The sequence below is a fragment of the Callithrix jacchus genome, chromosome 14, assembly GCF_049354715.1.
Source record: "Callithrix jacchus isolate 240 chromosome 14, calJac240_pri, whole genome shotgun sequence".
Classification (NCBI taxonomy): domain Eukaryota; kingdom Metazoa; phylum Chordata; class Mammalia; order Primates; family Cebidae; genus Callithrix; species Callithrix jacchus.
The window spans coordinates 76,312,563-76,331,909 of NC_133515.1; the positions used below are offsets into that span (position 1 = coordinate 76,312,563).

Below are 19,347 nucleotides of genomic sequence, written 5' to 3' on the forward strand. Positions count from 1 at the left end.
TAAAAAAACCTCAGCTCCTCAGCATGGTCCAGAAAGCCACTCGTGACTGCACCCAACTGCAGGGCTGGGCAAATGAGGTGCCTAGACTGCAAATTTTAAGGAGACACACACTCTCAGGTGCTGACCCTGCATGTGCATGACCCTGAGACTGAGTGCTGCCTTAAATTTTGCACCCTAGTCCCCACCCTGCCCAACTGCCTCTTTGGCTTCTTGGCTTATCAGCCACGCCCACTCCTGCATTCTGGGCTTTGGTACTCTCCTTGTGGCTAGATCCTCACAGACACTGACAAGCTTCCCACAGCTCAGGACAATCTTGAGAAGCCTCTTTCTACCCTGGCCTCTATGCTCCTCCAGTCCCACGGGCATTATCTCTACAAGTACTCTGACCACATTAGGTTCTCCCCATCCCTCTGAGCTTCCAAAGGGCAGAGACAGTGTTCTGTCTTCTCTCTCTGTCAGGCAGCATGTAGCAATCAGTAGGTGCTCTATAAATGCTAGCTGAACTGAACACGAATCTGCTCTGGGAACTCAGTTGAGTTAACATCAGGTCCACTGCCCAAGACCCACAGTCCCACCAAGCCCTTTCTGAATGTAGTGACTGCGAAGGATGGCTATGCACCGGGAATAAACTAGAGCCAGTGCCTGTCTGGACCTGGGCTGGAGGAAAGGTAGATGTGAACCATCAGCTCTCCAAGGGTGGTGGTCAGAACTCTAGCAAATAACTCCCCTTCTGACAAATCCACTGAATGTTAGCCTGCAGTTTTGACAGGAATTACACATTGCCTGGCCAAGTGCTAAATTTTGAGCTTTGTTCCTGCCAAATTTCTACCATGTTGGTTCATGTTTGCCAATCTTGTAGTGGTAATGTGTTTTCCAGTGGGGAACATGAGTAGCTTCAGGAGTGATTCTGGAGGCTCATAAAATGGATCTTGTGACGATTTTATAGGAAGGATTCAGTAATGTGTGCCCTCTTAAAGAATACCATTGCTACCAAGAGAGGTCCTTGGAGTTTTTGCATTAAACCTCAAATACTATCTAGGCGGGACCTATCATACAATAAACAGCTCTAGGAAGCTGGGCACAGTGGCTCACGCCTGTAATCCCAACACTTTGGGAGGCTGAGGCAGGCAGATCACGAGCTCAGGGGTTCAAGACCAGCCTGACCAACCTGGTGAAACCCTGTCTCTACTTAAAAATACAAAGATTAGCTGGGTGTGGTGGCACACATCTGTAATCCCAGCTACTTGGGAGTCTGAGGCAGGAGAATTGCTTGAACCTGGGAGGTGGACTTACAGTGAGCCAAGAGTGTGTCATTGCACTCCAGCCTCAGTGACAGAGACTCTGTCTCAATAAATAAATAAATAAAATAAACAGCTCTAGAGTAAACACATTTCATAGGGTCCAGTGTCATGAGTTTTACTTTTACTGATATCCAAATACTTTCTTACCTGTAGCCTTATTTCTTTTTGTTTTTTGGAGACAGGGTCTTGCTGTGTCACCCAGGCTGAGTGCAGTAGCATAATCATAGTTCAACGCAGCCTTGAACTCCTGAGTTCAAGCAGTCTTCTGCCTCAGCCTCATAAACAGCTAGCACTACAGGTGAATGCTATTGGGCCTGGCTAATTTTCTGATTTTTTTTTTCATAGTAGAAGTGGGGTCTCTCTGTATTTCTCAGGTTCTTGAACTCCTGGACTCAAATTAATCCTCTTGCCTTGGCTTCTCAAAGTTCTGGGATTAAAGGCGTGAACCACTGTGCCCAGCCTCAACATTTTTTTTTAATTAGCTGGGCATGGGGGGATGTGCCTGTGGTCCTAGCTACTCAAGAGGCTGAGGTGGGATGACCGCTTGAGCCCAGGAGGCCAAGACTGCAGTGAGCCGTAATTGCGCCACTGCACTCCCGGCTGGATAACAGAGTGAGACCTTGTCTCTAAAAAATAAAATAAGGCCAGGCACAGTAGCTCACGCCTGTAATCTCAGCACTTTGGGAGGCTGAGGCAGGCAGACATGAGGTCAGAAATTCGAGATCAGCCTGGCCAACGTGGTGAAACACCGTCTCTACCAAAAAGACAAAAATTAGCCAGGCATGGTATTGCGTGCCTGTAATCCCAGCTACTTAGGAGGCTGAGCAGGAGAATCGCTTGAAGCTGGGAGGTGGAGGTTGCAGTGAGCTGTCACCACTGAACTCCTGAGTGAGGCTTTATCTCAAATAAAATAAAAATAAATAAATAAATAAAATAGGGCAACCACAGACTATCCTTACCTTGAAAGAGGAAAAAAAGATAAGAAAACTCCTTCTGTGGGCCAAGATGATTCAGCCAGCTCGCACAAGATTTTACACAGAATTTCTTTTAATTAATTAATTTTTTGAGACAGAGTTTCTCCTTGTCTCCCAGGCTGGAGTGCAATGGCATGATCTTGGCTCACTGCAACCTCTGCCTCCCAGGTTCAATCAATTCTTGTGCCTCAGCCTCCTTAGTAGCTGGGACTACAGGCATGTGCCACCACGACCAGCTGATGTTTTTGTATTTTGATAGAAATGGGGTTTCACCATGTTGTCCAGGCTGATCTCGAATTCCTGAACTTAGGCAATGCTTCCAAAGTGCTGGAATTACAGACGCACTGAGTCTGGCCTTGGATTTTACGTAAAATTTAAAGAGCTCATGATCCCCTTGAAGTTCTTTCATCATCTTCCCAGACATACAAGAAACCTAGTTAAGAACATCTGGGTTAGAGTTTCCACGTGGTCTTTGAAACAGGGCGTAAAAAATGGACAAGACCTCAGAGTTCAATGAATATAATCCTTAACAAGTCAGATTTTACAGATTCAGTCAATGAGGCCCAGAGAGTTTTCATGGCTGACTCAGCATAGTGGATGGTAGAACGGAGACCTATATCTTGGTTTTCTGAATCCCAGTTCTCACACAGTGTTGTGTTAATTAATATACTGTGTTTAAGGCTGGGCATGGTGGCTAGCGCCTGCAATCCCAGCACTTTGGGAAGCTGACGCGGGCAGATCACGAGGTCAGGAGTGCGAGACCAACCTGGTGAATGTGGTGAAACCACGTCTTTACTAAAAATAGAAAAAATAGCTGGGTGTGGTGGCATGTGCCTGTAGTCCCAGCTACGTAGGAGGCTGAGGTAGGAGAATCGCTTGAACCCAGGAGGCAGAGGTTGCAGTGAGCTGAGATCACACCACTGCACTCCAGCCTGGATGACAAAGCAAGACTGTCTAAAAAAAAAATACTGTGCTTAAATCAAATGTAAAGAAGGAGAGGGCCGGGTGTGGTGGTTCATGCCTGTAATCCAAGCACTTTGGAGGCCAAGATGGGCAGATCACCTGAGGTCGGGAGTTCAAGACCAGCCTGACCAACATGGTGAAACCCCCGTCTTTATATAAAATAAATAAATAAATAAACAAAAGAAGGACAGAAGGTGAGAGGATTATGGAGAGGCTGGCTGGGGGTTAAAAAAAAGGAATAATTATTCATAGGATGTATGGGTTGGCTATTACTCAGCTTCATTTTTGTGTTCAGCATAGATTAGTTTTCTAGCTTCCACCCAAAGAGATCAAGCCTGAAGCTCCCTTCTAGCTCCCTACTTTGGATCTGTGACTAAATCTTGATGGATTGTCTGAGCAAGATCTGTGGAGAGGCAGATAGCAGGGCCTTGGGCACACCATGAGTTCTAAATGGTGGATGTCATTACAAAAACCATAAGCAAGAAAGAAATCTACTGTTTCCAAGAAGTGGGGGGAAAAGTTTCTAAGGGGAAAGTATGAGTCTTGGAGAAGGAGAGTGGGAGTTATGTAGCAAAGAACAGGTTATTGGGTGGTCCCTGCAGGCTGGGGGTAGGAGAGGGATGCACAGCAGGGTTGGTTGAGAGTAAGGCATGCTCAGAGATCATTTTTGTTTCTGTTTTTTTGACCAGTGAAATGCTCAATTTTCTTAAATTTTTATTTTTAAAATTTTTAAATTTTTATTTTTTTGGTCAATGAAATGAGAGACGGTTTTGAGGAGGCCTGGGAGCCATCTAAGAGGTTTATTAAGCTGGAGATTATCAAAGTAAGACTTGCATTTTAGATAGATGGTTTTACAGGGAAGACAGATCTTAAGATAATTTTTTTTCAGTTAGGTGTTAGAGCGCAGTTGTCCAGATTATGAATCATTCATTCATTGATCCCACTTTATGAGGCTCATAATATAAGCCAAGCACTGATCTAGACAAGAAAAGATAGTCTAAAGCAGCACAGTGACAATAGAGATGGAGTTACATAACCAACAATACATACTGAGGAAACAGATTTGAGAAATATTTAGGAGTTAAAAATCAGTGGGACCTAATGACTCAAGAAGGCAGTGGGGAATAGAGTGGAAAGAGTAAGGATATTGACAGATGCTTGAAATAAATATGTCCAAAATTTTAGAATTATATAAAAAATTTAAAGGAACTTTCTGTCAGGAGCTCCAGAAAGATTAAAACCCAAATGCTAGTACATAAAGATCAAAACAGCCTTCATTTGCAACATCTTCGAACCAGGAGACTACTTTGGACTTTGTTATTTCTCCAAGGCAGAGATACAGACCTGTCCTAGGGAGGTAATTACATCATCTACCAAATCGTAGGTTTAACCGAGAGAGGTTGAAATAAAATACAAAAGTCCTGCTGGACCTCTCTCCACAGCCTCGTCGTAAGCCTTTCCTACCAGAATTCTAATTTTGTCAAAATGGGGTTGCTTTCATGTAATTTTAGAATAAGCTTTTAAAAACTGAGAGCAGCAAGAACAGCAAGTGAACACAGATGGGCTGGGGGACAGAGTGAATTGGGTAAATTTTATAAGTATATAAAAGAAGAGGGGATTTTACTAATGTTACTTTAAAAGGCAAAAGACCTAGTCAAAGCACTCACTTTTGCTTCCTTAACTCCTTATCCACTACTATAAATAAAGAGCATAAAAATTAAGAGGAAAAAAAAGCTATAGGCTATAAATGCCTTTAAAGACATCTCCTTAGTAGTGCACTATGTTGTATACATCATAATCTCGTGCTGGGCAGCCTGCCCAGCTCACCTAATCTCACAGTTCTATAAGGCGAAAGGTGAAATGTAATATTTACAATCCTGGGAATGAATTAATCCCTGGCAAAATAGAAGGGTTTGATTTTCTCATCTGCTCACATCTCCCTGGCTCAGTACCTAAGCAGGGTACCAGGGATCGGTTTCTCCTTGTTGCCACAGAGCAGGGCGCTCGAATCAGGTCCTGAAACTAAATGTCTCACATGTCTCAGACAAGCAAAAACTGACAGAATTCATCACCACTAGACCAACCTTACAAGAAATGCTCAAGGGAGTCCTACGTCTGGAAGTGAAATGATAATTACTATCAAGTAAAGACAAAAAAGTATAAAACTCACTGGTAGAGCAGATACACAAAAGAGAAGGAGAAAAGAATCAAACTTTATCACTACAGAAAACTACCAAGTCACAAGAATGAACAATAAGAGGGGAAGAAAGGAACAAAGGATATATTAAGAAAAAAAAAAACCCTGAAAATAATTAACAAAATAACTGAAGTTCTCCCCTATCAATAATAATCTTGAACGTAAATTGATTAAATTTCCCTCCTTAAAATATATAGACTGGCTGAATGGATTAAAACACATGGCCCAACTATAGGTTGCCTACAAGAAACTCACTTCATCTATAAAAACACACATAGACTGAAATGATGGAAGAAGATATTCCATGCAAACAGAAACCAAAAGCAAGCAAGGCAGCTATACTTGTATCAGATGGAACAGACTTTAAATCAAAAACAATTTAAAAAAAAGACAAAGGTTATTATATAATGATAAAGGAATCCATTCAGCAAGAGAATGTAACAATTCTAAACATATATACACCCAACACTGGGGCACCCAGATATATAATATAAAGAAAATATTATTAGATCTAAAGGGAGAGATAGACTCCAATATAATACCTGGGGAATTAACACCCCATTCTCAGCACTGAACAGATCATCTAGACGGAAAATCAACAAGAAAACACCAGATTTAAACTGCACTTTAGGCTGGATCACACCTGTAATCCCAGCACTTTGGGAGGCCTAAGCGGGCAGATCGCTTGAGGCCAGGAGTTCGAGACCAGTCTGGCCAACATGGTAAAACCCCGTCTCTACTAAAAAGTAGCTGGGTGTGGTGGCAGGTACCTGTAATCCCAGCTACTTGGGAGGCTAAGGCACGAGAATTGCTTAAACCTGAGAGGTGGAAGTTGCAGTAAGCTGAGATCATGCTACTGCACTCCAGCTTGGGCAACAGAGCAAGACCCTGTCTCAAAAAAAAAACCAGCTAGGCAAGGTGGCTCATGCCTGTAATCCCAGCACTTTGGGAATCTGACTCAGGCGTATCATGAGGTCAGGGGTTTACGACCAGTCTGACCAACATGGTGAAACCCCATCTCTACTTAAAAATACAAAGAAATTAGCCAGGCGTGGTGGCATGCACCTGTAATCCCGACTACTTGGGAGGCTGAGGCAGGAGCTTGAACCTGGGAGGCAGAAGTTGCGGTGAGCCAAAAGCTTGCCATTGCACTCCAGCCTGGGCGACAGAGCAAGACTCCATTTCAAAAACAAACAAACAAACAAACACCCCCCCCAACTCTGCATTTTAAACTAACAAAGAGACATTTATAGAACATTTCATCCAACAATGCAGAAAACACATTCTTTCATCAGCACAAGAAACATGCTCCAGAATAGACCATATGTTAGGACGCAAAACAAGTCTCAACAAATTTAAAATAATGAAATTATATCAAGTATTTTTCCTGACCACAAGGTAATAAAACTAGAACTCAGTAACAAGGGGAACTTTTGAAATCATACAAATGCAAGGAAATTAAACGGTATGCTCCTAAATGATCAATGAAGAAAATTTTCAATTTTCTTTTCTTTTCTTTCTTTTTTTCTTTTTTTTTTTTTTTTAAAGACGGGTCTTGCTATGTTGCCCAGGCTGGTCTTGAACTCCTGACCTCAGGTGATCCGCCCACTTCAGGCTCCCAAAGTGCTGGAATTACAGGTGTGAGCCACCAAGCATGACCTAAAGGTTGTTTAATGGTTACAAAAGTATAGCTAGATAGGGGGAATAAGTTCTAGTGCTCTAAAATTCTATAGGGTGACTATAATTAACAATAATTTATTGTATATTTTCAAATAGCTAGAACAGCAGATTTCAAATGTCCCAACACAAAGAAATAATAAATGTTTGAGGTGATAGATATGCTAGTTACCCTGATTTGATCCTTATACATTGTAAATATATCAAAATATCACACTGTACCCTGTAAATATGTAGAAGAATTAGGTATCAATTAAAAACAATAACAGCTGGGGCTGGGTACAGTGGCTCATGCCTATAATCCCAGCACTTTGGGAGGCCGAGGTGGGCAGATCACCTAAGATCAGAAGTTTGAAACCAGTCTGGCCAACATGGTAAAACCCTGTCTCTACTAAAAATATAAAAATTAGCTGCGTGTTGTGGCAGGCATCTGTAATCCCAGCTACTTGGGAGGCTGAGGCAGGAGAATCACTTGAACCCAGGAGGCAGAGGTTGCAGTGAGCCAAGGTTGTGCCATTGCACTCCAGCCTAGGCAACAAGAGCAAAATTCCATCTCAAAATAATAATAATAATAATAATAATAACAGTTGAACATGGTGGTTCATGCCTGTAATTCCAGCACTTTAGGAGGCTGAGGTGGGAGGATTCCTTGAGCTCAAGAGTTCAAGATCTCCTGGGTAACACAGATACCCCATCTCAAAAAAAACAAAACAAAACCCACAAATAATAAATAAACAAATGTCTGACATAGCAGCACAGGGATCTGGCACTGAAGTGTTCTGTCTCTGGACATCCATAATCTATATCCCTGTCCTCTTTGGGAAACAGCTTCTGGGAGTTCTACTTCTAGGAAACTACAGGAACAGCGCTGACAACAATAAACACAGAAAACACAAGCCAGAGGGTCTCAAATGCTCCGTCAATAGAGTGAGCTCTCATCCTACAGAGCAGCAAATGCTTTATGGGTGTCACTTTTTTTTTAAAGTAGCTAAGAACAATTGCTCTGAAGACGCAAGCTAAACTAACTGTTAACAGGCAAACACAGCCTGACAGTGTAGCTGCACACTTTGCTGGTGGTCCATGGGTAAAAGGAGCTCTCAACCTAGCAGAAGCCTTCTGTTGGCGCCGCCTGCCATGGGACAGGAAGAAGCACCTGTGAGCAAGAGCCACGCATTCAACACACCACTGCTGACTCCCGACTGCCCGGAATTTCATCCAGAGAAGTAGCTTTAGAAGTTAGGTGATGAGTTCTATTCATTTATTTAACAGACTTTTTCTTTTCTTTTTGAGGCAGAGTCTTGCTCTGTTGCCCAGGCGGCAGTGCAGTGGTATGATCTTGGCTCACTGCAACCTCTGCCTCCCAGGTTTAGTGATTTCTCCTGTCTCAGACTCTTGGGTAGCTGGGATTACAGGCATCTGCCACCATGCCCGGCTAACCTTTGTATTTTCAGTAGAGATGGGGTTTCACCATGTTGGCCAGGCTGGTCTCAAACTCCTGACCTCAAGTGATCCACCTGCCTAGGCCTCCCAAAGTGCTGGGATTACAGGTGTGAGCCACCGCACCCAGTCATTTTTTTTTCTCAAACAGAAGAGCAAAGAAGAGGGAGTCTTCCAGACTAACAGCACACCAAGGATATTATCTGCCTGCATTAGGAAGCCTCCAGGATGGACAGGATGGCAGGAACTGCCACTGGGGTGAACTGGAATTACTTGATGGGGCCCCTTTGGAGGCTTCTGATACCTCCATGCTTGCTGAGGCTTTTCCACTGGGCTTGGGAAAAGGAGAGCCCTTTAATATAAGAGCAGAGAAAAAGGGAGAATGGAGAAGCCACCTAACACAGTCTTCTGTGTTTTACTGGCTGAAAGGGCTGCAGATTTTTTTTTTCTTTTAGATGGATTTTTGTTCTTGTTGCCCAGGTTGGAGTGCAAAGGAACGATCTTGGCTCACCGCAACCTCCACCTCCCAGGTTCAAGTGATTCTCCTGCCTCAGCCTCCAGAGTAGTTGGGCTTACAGGCATGCACCGCTACAGCTGGCTAATTATGCATTTTTAGTAGAGATGGGGTTTCTCCATGTTGGTCAGGCTGGTCTTGAACTCCCGACCTCAGGTGATTGGCCCACCTTGGCCTTCCAAAGTGCTGGGATTACAGGCTTGAGCCACCGCGTCTGGCCAGGGCTGCAGACATTTTACATGTCTCCAAAATTGCCAACAGGCTGGGCACGGTGGCTCACACCTGTAATTCCAGCACTTTGGGAGGCTGAGGTGGGCGCATCACTAGAGGTCAGGAGTTCAAGACCAGTCTGGGCAACATGGTGAAACCCTATCTCTACTAAAAATACAAAAATTAGCAGGCCATGGTGGTACACACCTCTAGTTCCAGCTAATTGGGAGGCTGAGGCAAGAGGACAACTTGAACCCAGGAGGCAGAGGCTGCAGTGAGCCAAGATTGCACCACTGCACTCTAGCCTGGTGAGTGAGACTGTCTACAAAAAACCCCAAAACCCAAAATTGCCAACAGGAAGAAGGCAGGGGCAAAACAGATGTTCATGGCAGCCAGAGGTTTGTGGGTCCTCCCTGGTGTACAGGTCTAAATGCCAGCTCTGCATTTAAGACTTGAGGGAATTTCTTTGTCTTGCACTTGCTCCGTCCAACTCCCTGTAACTGCATACCACGGTATCTCTTTCCTTTCTAGTTGACAATTTCCCAGCCGTAAGCAAGTTACTAACAAAATGGGGAATAGGACCTCACTCCTCCCCAAACACCTACAGGGGGAAGGTACCCTTTTACTGAGCACCATGGCCACAGTTTTCACAGTTACTGCAAAATAAAAGTTGTACTTTCTCATGATGATGGGTTTTCCCATCACCTGAAAAATTATTTACTGAGTGTCTGCAGCCAGGGTGAAAAACACCCCTCAAGTTTAGATATGCATCAGTATTTCCCTCAAGAACAGCACAGGTTAAAGCTTTCATGAAGAGAATATAAAAATAAGGAGTTGAAAAACATATAAGTATAAATTAATAGCCACAAAACGGGAAGTCAGAGAGAGACTACGAAAACATCTTTGTCTTGCAGAAAGATACGATCTGAGAAGCAACCCTGCAGGACTGGGCTGAAACGGGAGGCTGATCAAATGAAGCGGTAGAAGCCGTGCAGTTTGTCACATCAAGCATCTGCGACAAACCCACACAGAATCCGAGGAATGCAGGTGATCTGACAAAAGGTCTCATGTTTAAAATTTCCCCTAAGTTTCCCCAAATCCACCACAAATTTCCCCACGTGAGCCATTTTTTTCAGATACGGTTTAGTTATTTGTTCTTGTGACACCAGGTGCATTTAAAGAGTTCTTGGGGGCTGGGTGAGGTAGCTCATGCCCATAATCCCGGCACTTTGGGAAGCCACAGAGGGTGGATCACTTGAGATCAGGAGTTCGAGACCAGCCTGGCCAACATGGTGAAACCACGTCTCTACTAAAAACATAAAAGTTAGCTGGGCGTGGTAGTGTGTGCCTGTAATTCTAGTTACTCAAGAGGCTGAGGCAGGAGGATTGCTTGACCCAGGAGGCAGAAGTTTTTTGTATTTTTTAGTAGAGATGAGGTTTCACCGTGTTAGCCAGGACGATCTCGATCTCCTGACCTCATAATCCGCCCACCTCAGCCTCCCAAAGTGTTGGGATTACAGGCTTGAGCCACCATGCCTGGCCCGGAAGAGAGATTTAAAAAACAAACACGCCTGTAATCCAGCATTTTGGGAGGCTAAGGCAAGTGGATGGCTTGAAGCCAGGAGTTTGAGACCAGCCTGGCCAACATAGTGAAACCTTGTTTCTACTAAAAATACAAAAATTAGTCCGGCATGGTGGCATGTGAGCCTGTAGTCCCAGCTACTCAGGAGGCAGAGGGAGGAGAATCACTTGAACCCGGAAGGTGGAGGTTGCCACAGTGAACTGAGATCAAGCCACTGCACTCTAGCATGGGTAACAGAGTGAGACTCTATCTCAAAAAAAACCCAAACAAACAAAAACCAAACACATAAACAGGGATTTGGGGTGGGAAACAGAAGACTAGGATGGAGAGAAAAATAACTGATGTACAGAGTAAAAGTAATTCATAAGCAAAAAGACCAAAGCTGTTTTAGTGAAGTTTTCTACTGTTGACTTCTGAGACTTTCAGCACACCCAAGCAGCAGCCTCAGGGAAAGCCAGGTAGAGCAGAGGGTCTAAAATGAACTCATTACCTGGCATCTCTCCTGGATAAATTAGGCACTCACCATGAGGGACTGCTCCAGATAGCCGAACACCACCCTGTAAGTGGTACAGCTTTTCTTTGACTATGTTTGTAAATTTTTTTTGAAATTTTAATCTATTTATTTACTTAATCTATTAATTTTGAGACTGATTTGTAAGATTGGTTAATTTTTGCATTTTTTGTTAATTATTGTGTTTCACCGTGTTGCCAAGGCTGATCTCGAATTCTTGGGCTCAAAAATCCACCCGCCTCTGCCTCCCGAAATGCTGGGATTACAGGCGTGCGCCCATGCCCGGCCTCTTTGTAAATTTTCTACTGAAGGTGACTTTTTATCATCTTCAACAGAGATAACCAACATACACACTTATAGGAAGTGAACTTACAACACAACTTGGTCATAACAAGATTTTGCAGATGAGAAAACCAAGAACCAGAAAGGCAAGGGATCTGTCACGAACACCGTATGTTGCAACAGGACAGTGACCTCTGAGGTGACTTTCCCTTGACTCTCCCTTTCTTGTCAGGCTAACAAGGCCAGACACTTAAATTCATGCTCTTTCATTTCAAGAAAACCTCTCCCTCCTTCCCTTTATCCTTTCCTTTCATCCTCTTTCTCTCTCTCCCTTTGTCATATTTAATTTAAACAAACTTGGTTTCCTGTTTTCTTTGCAGAAAAGTAGAAATAAATTGAAGGGAGGAAGCAGCAAGGTGGAGATAAGGAGAGGACTGAGGAGACTCCCTGTACGAAAGGTGACAAGAGAGCTGAGGACTGACAATGGCAAAAGCCTGGCAAAATCTGTTCTTGGTTTTTGGCTTACTTCCCATTTCTTGACTATGTTGCACTTGCCTATTTATATAGTAAAGAAATTAATTTACTTTTCTTTCTTTCCTTGATCCTTTCTGCCTCTCCCCTACCTCCCAAATCATCATCATCATCTTCTTTTTTTTTTTTTTTTTTTTGAGACAGAGTCTTGCTCTGTCACTGACATTGAAGTACAGTGGCACGATCACAGCTCACTGCAGCCTCCCAAACAGCTGGGACCACAGGCGTGCACCAACACTTCTGGCTAATTAAAAATTATTTTGTTATTAATGGGGTCTCCCTATGTTGCCCAGGCTGCTCTTGAACTCCTGGGCTCAACCAATCCTTGGCCTCCCAAAGGGCTGGGATTAAAGGTGTGAGCCACCGTGCCTGGCACCAAACCTTCTTGACATCTAACTACATCGTAAGATCTGTGGAGTGCAGGTCTACTTAAGAGCCTGAGTTCTAACACCAGACTGCCTTGTATGAAGCCCAGCTTTCCCCAACTTGTTAACTGGGTTATCCTCCGTAAGGTACTTAAACTCCTTGTTCTATAGTTTTCACATCTGTTAAAAAAGAAAAATGAACAGAATCTACCTTACGGGCTCATGGTATGAATTATTTATGAAGTCCTCCCTGACAATAATAGCTAGTTATTATTAGTAATATTAATATTTATAATAGCTATTAATAATATATTATTAATATATGTTAATATAATATATTATATAATTATATATTATATAATATATAACAAATTCTATAATATATTTTTTAATATTAATAGCTATTATATATTATTATTAGCTATTACCATAAATTTTCACCTCATCTCACAGATAATCAGTAGCTTCTTTTTCTTAATTCAACAAAACCACAGTCTGTAGACACTGCATATTTATTTTGAGAAGTCTTTTGTTCAAGTGATTCTCCTGCCTCAGCCTCCCAAGTAGCTGGGATTACAGGCATCTGCTACCATGCCTGGCTAATTTTTGTATTTTTATGAGAGACAGGGTTTCACCATCTTGGCCAGGCTGGTCTTGAACTCCTGACTTCATGATCCGAAGCCTCTCAAAGTGTTGGGATTACAGGTGTGAGTCACCACGCCTGGCCTTGAGAAGTCTTAATGGAGTATGGCTGGTCTAACAGGTTCTTTTCTTTTTCTTTTTTTGGAAATGGAATCTCGCTCTGTCACCCAGACTGGAGTCAGGCGGCGTGATCTCGGCTCACTGCAACCTCCACCTCCCAGGTTCAAGCAATTCTCATGCCTCAGCCTCCCAAATAACTGGGATTACAGGTGCCCACCACCATGCATAGCTAAGTTTTGAATTTTAGTAGAGACGGGGTTTCACCATGTTGGCCAGGCTGGTCTCGAACTCCTGAACTCAAGTGATTCACCCACCTCAACCTCCCAAATTGCTGGGATTACAGGCATTAGCCACCACACCAGGCCTGGTCTAACAGGTTCTTGCAGCACATCTCAGGAAAGTGGCCCTTATGGTTCAGTTCAGCTCTGGCAGAACACGCTGAAGTTTGACACTGGACTCAGGTATACCTGTGAGTTGGCTATTCAGATCGGCCTTGAGCTCCAGGCCACCCTGGGGCCCCCCCAGGGCCACCCTAGGGATTGCAGCTCCACAGAGCCTGGTGCAGATCTGACATGGCCCCATCAACCTCTCCAGACCCATCCACTCTCTGCCACTAAAATTATGCCCTGAATGCTCTGCCTCAAAAGCATGGCAGTTCCCTGGGCTAGTCCTGCTGTTTCTTGTGCTGCCCAAGCTTGTTCATCTTTATCTGGAATACCTTTCTCCTCCTCACTCCCTGGCAAACTTCCACTTTCCCTTCCAGGTTTTATTTAACTCTCATTTCCTCTATCTGGAAGCCCCCTCAGCAGTGCTTGCCCTCTGTGCCAAGTCTCCTAGTTATGTCTATTCTGGTATTTTCCACATTAATGGACACAATTCTGGCTGACCCTTCCCATAGACTACCAACTCCTGGAGAGCCCAGCAGAACAGGGAAGGCACTTCTGAATGATCAAATGATGGGCAAGCCTTTTGGACTTCTTTCAAAATTAAGCTCATGGGCTTTTGATCAGTGTTAAGAATCATGAGGCCCAGTGTGGTGGCTCACATCTGTAATCCCAGCACTTTGGGAGGCCCAGGTGGGAGGATCACTTGAGCCTAGGGGTTCAAGACCAGCCTGGGCAACATAGGGAGACCCTGTCTCTACAAAAATGACAAAAAAAAAAAAAAAGAGTTAGATAAAATCTGGGCTCCTAGAGATTTGCCCTTGGTTGAAAGTGGGCCAGACATGTGAATTCTTACATTCCTGAAGTTCAAGGTAGCAGTTACCACCCATTTTTGGAGGACACTTCAAAGGACTCAGACAATTAGCTTGTTTCTTAAGGAATTCTGAGAAAAGAGAAAACAATACTATAATTTCTGTTTAAGCGTCACTGGGCAAACAGGTGTAACATGTAGGTCTGGCTCAAGTATGAATAGGTAGGAGAGAATTACAAATTTTTTATGAGCAACTTATTTATATCAATAATAGAGCTCTAATGGATTTGAAGGGTGGTGGAAGTAGCAGTAAAATGTCATACTAGGAGCCTCATAGAATTAGAGAATGCAAGAGCTAGAAGTGGCCTTTCAGATCAATGACTATTTTGAAATTATGAGTCAGTGATAACGTTTTCACTGGTCCACAGAAAACTGAGATACATTTGGATAATCTGCTACTTATTTTTTTATAGTATTGGCTCCAAGTGATATTATATATTTTTTAAAAGCTATATAAATTCAATATAAAGAATTGTTATTTATTCTGAGATTAAATTTGTCCGCACTTTTGTGGTACTAAAATATTGTGGTTTTTTTTGAGACAAAGTTCGCTCTGTCACCCAGGCTGGAGTGCAGTAGCGTGATCTTGGCTCACCACAACCTCCGCCTCCCAGGTTCAAGCAATTCTCCTGCCTTGGCCTCCTGAGTAGCTGAAATTACAGGCATGCACCACCACGCCTGGCTAAATTTTTTTGTATTTTTAGTAGAGACGGGGTTTCACCATATTGGGCAGGCTGGTCTCAAACTTTGGACCTTGTGATCTGCCTGCCTCGGCCTCCCAAAGTGCTGGGATTACAGCACCGGAGTCACCGTGCCTGGCCCTAAATAATGAAAAGATGGTGATTATAAATGGTAGTTGGGTCTTTTTGGAGTTTTTTTTGTTGTGGTGGTTGTTTTTTTAAAAACAACTATTAAATATATAATACATATATTCCCAATTAGTTTTTTTTTATTTTAGATAGGGTCTTGCTCTGCTGCCCAGGGTGGCACGCAGCAGAGATCATGGCTCACCACAGCCTCCAACTCCTCGAGAGACCCTCCTGCTTCAGCCTCTTGAGTAGCTGGGACCCCATGTGCATGTTACCACGCCTGGCTAATTTTTGTCCATTTGTTGTTGAGATGGCATCTCACTGTGTTGCACAGTCTAGTCTCGAACTCCTGGGCTCAAGTGATCCTCCTCTGCCTCAGCCTCCCAAAGTGCTGGCAATACAGGTGTGAGCCACCACACCCAGTGAATGCAAATTTTATACGGTCCATTAGAGTGCATGTTAAGCCCTGTTGTGCTTTGCCACAATGACGTTTTACAATCATGTAAAATAACTTGGCTTTTATAGGGCCTTTAAATGCATAAATTATGAGTTGTTGTGATTTTCATCTGATCAACACTCAACCGGATAGTATAAGAAGCTTTTATAAATATACACAAATAAATATATACTTATTTCATAAGCTCTACTTATAAACTCGTTGGTTCACTTTCTTCCTTATCAGTCATTAAACAGCAGCTACTACTATGTTTTCCTTGCAGTTCACAACATATAGTTCTAAGGCAGTAATTTTGCCTCTAGGACCAGATGGGCCAGCTTACTTATGCCCTTCTGTTGAGTCATGTAAATATCACAAAATGACACATGCCACTAAGACAAACAGAAAAGCCTTTAAACTCAGCCCTGGAGCCAGGAAAATATTCAAAAACGGTGATGCCAAAAATTGTAGCCAACTGATCTCCACTTTTCATTATTATTCCAATTAGTTTCGTAGTCACTATATTTATGGGAGTTCTAATGCCTGTTGTTAACTGAAATTGCTATTTGGTATGCAGATTCACATGCTTACCTTTCTTCCTTGTAAAAAGTTTGAACTAGCAGCTAGAAACTCAACCCACTGAAGAGGCCAAAGTGGCCGCGCGGTGGTGGCTCATGCCTGTATTCCCAGCACTCTGGGAGGCTGAGGAGGGCAGATTGCTTGAGTCCAGGATTTTGAGACCAGCCTGGGCAACATGGTAAAACACTGTCTCTACTAAAAATACAATGGGCATGGTGGCGTGTGCCTGTGGTCCCAACTACTCAGGAGGTGGAGGTGGGAGAATCACCTGAGTCCAGGAAGGTTGAGGCTTCAGTGACTCGAGATCCTGCCATTTTTTTTTTCATCCTTCTACTCCTGGGATCAAGAGATCCTGCCATTGTACTCCAGCCTGGGCAACAGAGTGAGACCCTGTCCCCCCGCCACCAAAAAAAGGCCAAACTAAAACAAAAGCTGTTACCTAGTATAAGACAGGTATCCAGTAAACTTATTTAGATTTTTACTTTAAAATAATTTTTTTTGCATTAAAAAAATTTAATCTTAAAAAAAATAAGACAGGGTCTCACCATGTTGCCCAGGAGGGTCTCAAACTCCTGGCCTCAAGTGATCGACCCGCCTTGGCCTCCCAAAGTGCTGGGATTACAAGCATGAGCTACGGCACCCGGCCCCAGTAAAGTATTATCTTACTCACCATTTTTTCTAAATTTTGAAATAATTTTAGACTTATAGAAAAGTGGTCAAAACACTGCATCTCTGTCTCAGCTTTCCCTCATGTTAACATTTTATATAAACACAGTACAAATATCAAAACGAAGAATTACCACTGGAATAATTCTATTAACTAAACATAGACTTCATTAAGATTTCGCCACTTTCTCCACTAATGTCCTGTCTTGACCTCGAGAGCCAATTCATGATCCCACATAACACAAAACAGTTAAATCACAAACCTGTAGGAATCAGGGTTTCATCCACAGGCAAATACGTGTCCGCTTCTATGGTGACTTCATGGTCATATATATTCGGAGAACCCTGGGAGGAAAAGGGAGGAGAAAAGGTTTTCTGCTTAGTCTTATTTCATATATTCGCTTTTTAACTTCTCTTGCAAAAATGTTTTCAGGTATTGACAAAAACTTTAAAAATCTTGTTTGGCTCATGGTAATGATTAAATATGATCATTTAAGTGTAGGTAGATAAGGCCTCAAAATAGCAACAGGTACGTTTGGAAGAAACTTTCAAGTATGCACACATTTTCTTTTCTAAATAGAAGATGAAGGTGAAAAGTCAGAGACCACAGTGGCTTGAAAGCCTCTTGGACCTTGCTTTATTAGTGGAGGTATTTCTTCTACTCTTCGCACATGCCAGGCAAACAGAAGGGCAAGGGCTGGTAACCAGGAATACACGCATCCTAAGAGGTCAGGGCACTGCTCCAGGCTCACTCCTGGGGGTGCATCTGGCACTTCTCTCTGGCCTAGTTTCCATGTAGAGGCCCCACTCTCTGCTCCATGATAGAACCCCAGGGGTCAGAACTGTGGTTCCTACTTTTGAGAATTTGTCCGCTTCCTCTGTGAAGATGCAGCCTGCCCTTTTCTGGGGAGTCAAAGGCTAGTGCAAGAAGTACTGTGTTAGTACTAGTGTTAGGCTAGTGTCAGAAGGCCTGGGGTCTAGTTCCAGCCCTTCCTGATTGGTCCCAGGGAATATATGCAACCTTGTAGAATCTCATTTCCTTTGGTTTAAAATTAGGCTAATGATGTCACTACATTTTCCAAGGTCCTTTAGTAAAGGCATGTTTAGTAAAGGCATGTTGTGCTGTGCAAATACTTTACACATGAATGTTTCTTTCTTTCTTTCTTTTTCTTCTCTTTCTCTTTCTTTCTTTCTTCCTTTCTTTCTTCTTTCTTTCTCTTTCTTCCTTCCTTCCCTCCTTTCTTTTTCTCTTTCTTTCTCTTTCTTTCTTTCTCTCTCTCTCTCTCTCTCTCTTTCTTTCTTTCTTTCTTTCTTTCTCCTCTCTCTCTCTCTTTCTTTCTTTTTGATGGAGTTTTGTTCTTGTCACTTAGGCTAGAGTGCAATGATGTGATCTCAGTTCACTGCAACCTCAGCCTCTCAGGTTCAAGCTATTCTCCTGCCTCAGCTTCCCAAGTAGCTGGGATTACAGGCGCCTACCACCACACCCAGCTAATTTTTGTATTTTTAGTAGAGACAGGGTTTCACCACGTTGGTCAGGCTGGTCTCAAACTCCTAACCTCAGGTGATCCACCCATCTCAGCCTCCTTTGGGAGGCTGGGATTACAGGTATGAGAGACCGTGTCCAGCTGATTTTTTTTTTTTGAGACAGGGTTAGGGCAGGTTACCTGGAAACAGATTCTATGGTCCAAAAGACTGCTCCACACAATCAAACCAAGTCATTCTGAGAAGAAAGGCCAAGATTTTAGAGACCTTGAGAATGCATATCTAAACATGACAGAAACTGATTTAATTACACTACCAGTAGGCTGTTTATGAAAAACTATGATTCTCTTTCTTTTCTGAGGCAACAATGAGTCTCATTGTGTTGCCCAGGTTGGAGTGCAGTGGTGCAATCTTGGGTCACTGCAACCTCCACCTGCAGGGTTCAAGCAATTCTCCTGCCTTAGCCTCCTGAGTAGCTGGGATTACAGGCACCCACCACCATGCCAGAGTAATTTTTGTATTTTTAGTAGAGACAGGGTTTCATCATGTTGGCCAGGCTGGTCTCAAACTCCTGACCTCAAATGATCCGCCTGCTTTGGCCTCCCAAAGTGCTGCGATTACAGGCTTGAGCCACCATGCCCGGCCAGAGAAACTATGATGCTCTTGTATTCTACAGTGGGTGCATAGTGGGCAAGGGTAGGAGTGGGTGGGGGACAAGGCCAGGGCAGAGGCCTCTTCTCTGCACTTCCTACAGCTTGTTTGGTTCCTGTTCTGAGCTGGAGCAGCAGGTCCAAGACGGGAGAGGGTTTGCACTCCTGCCTAGAGCAGGTCTAGAATAGAGGGGATGTCTCTTCTGTGTGGCTCTCTCTCCTGCC

At 43.4% G+C, this 19,347-nt stretch overlaps 1 protein-coding gene across 1 annotated transcript in view; it reads right to left on the reverse strand.

Moving 5' to 3' along the window:
* Positions 1-19,347, reverse strand: part of GALM (galactose mutarotase) — a 72,757-nt gene that overhangs the window by 31,372 nt on the left and 22,038 nt on the right. Inside the window, exon 4 of the mRNA XM_008980838.5 lies at positions 17,254-17,335. Coding sequence (XP_008979086.3) covers positions 17,254-17,335 — 82 coding nt within the window. The remainder of the gene's footprint in view (positions 1-17,253; positions 17,336-19,347) is intronic.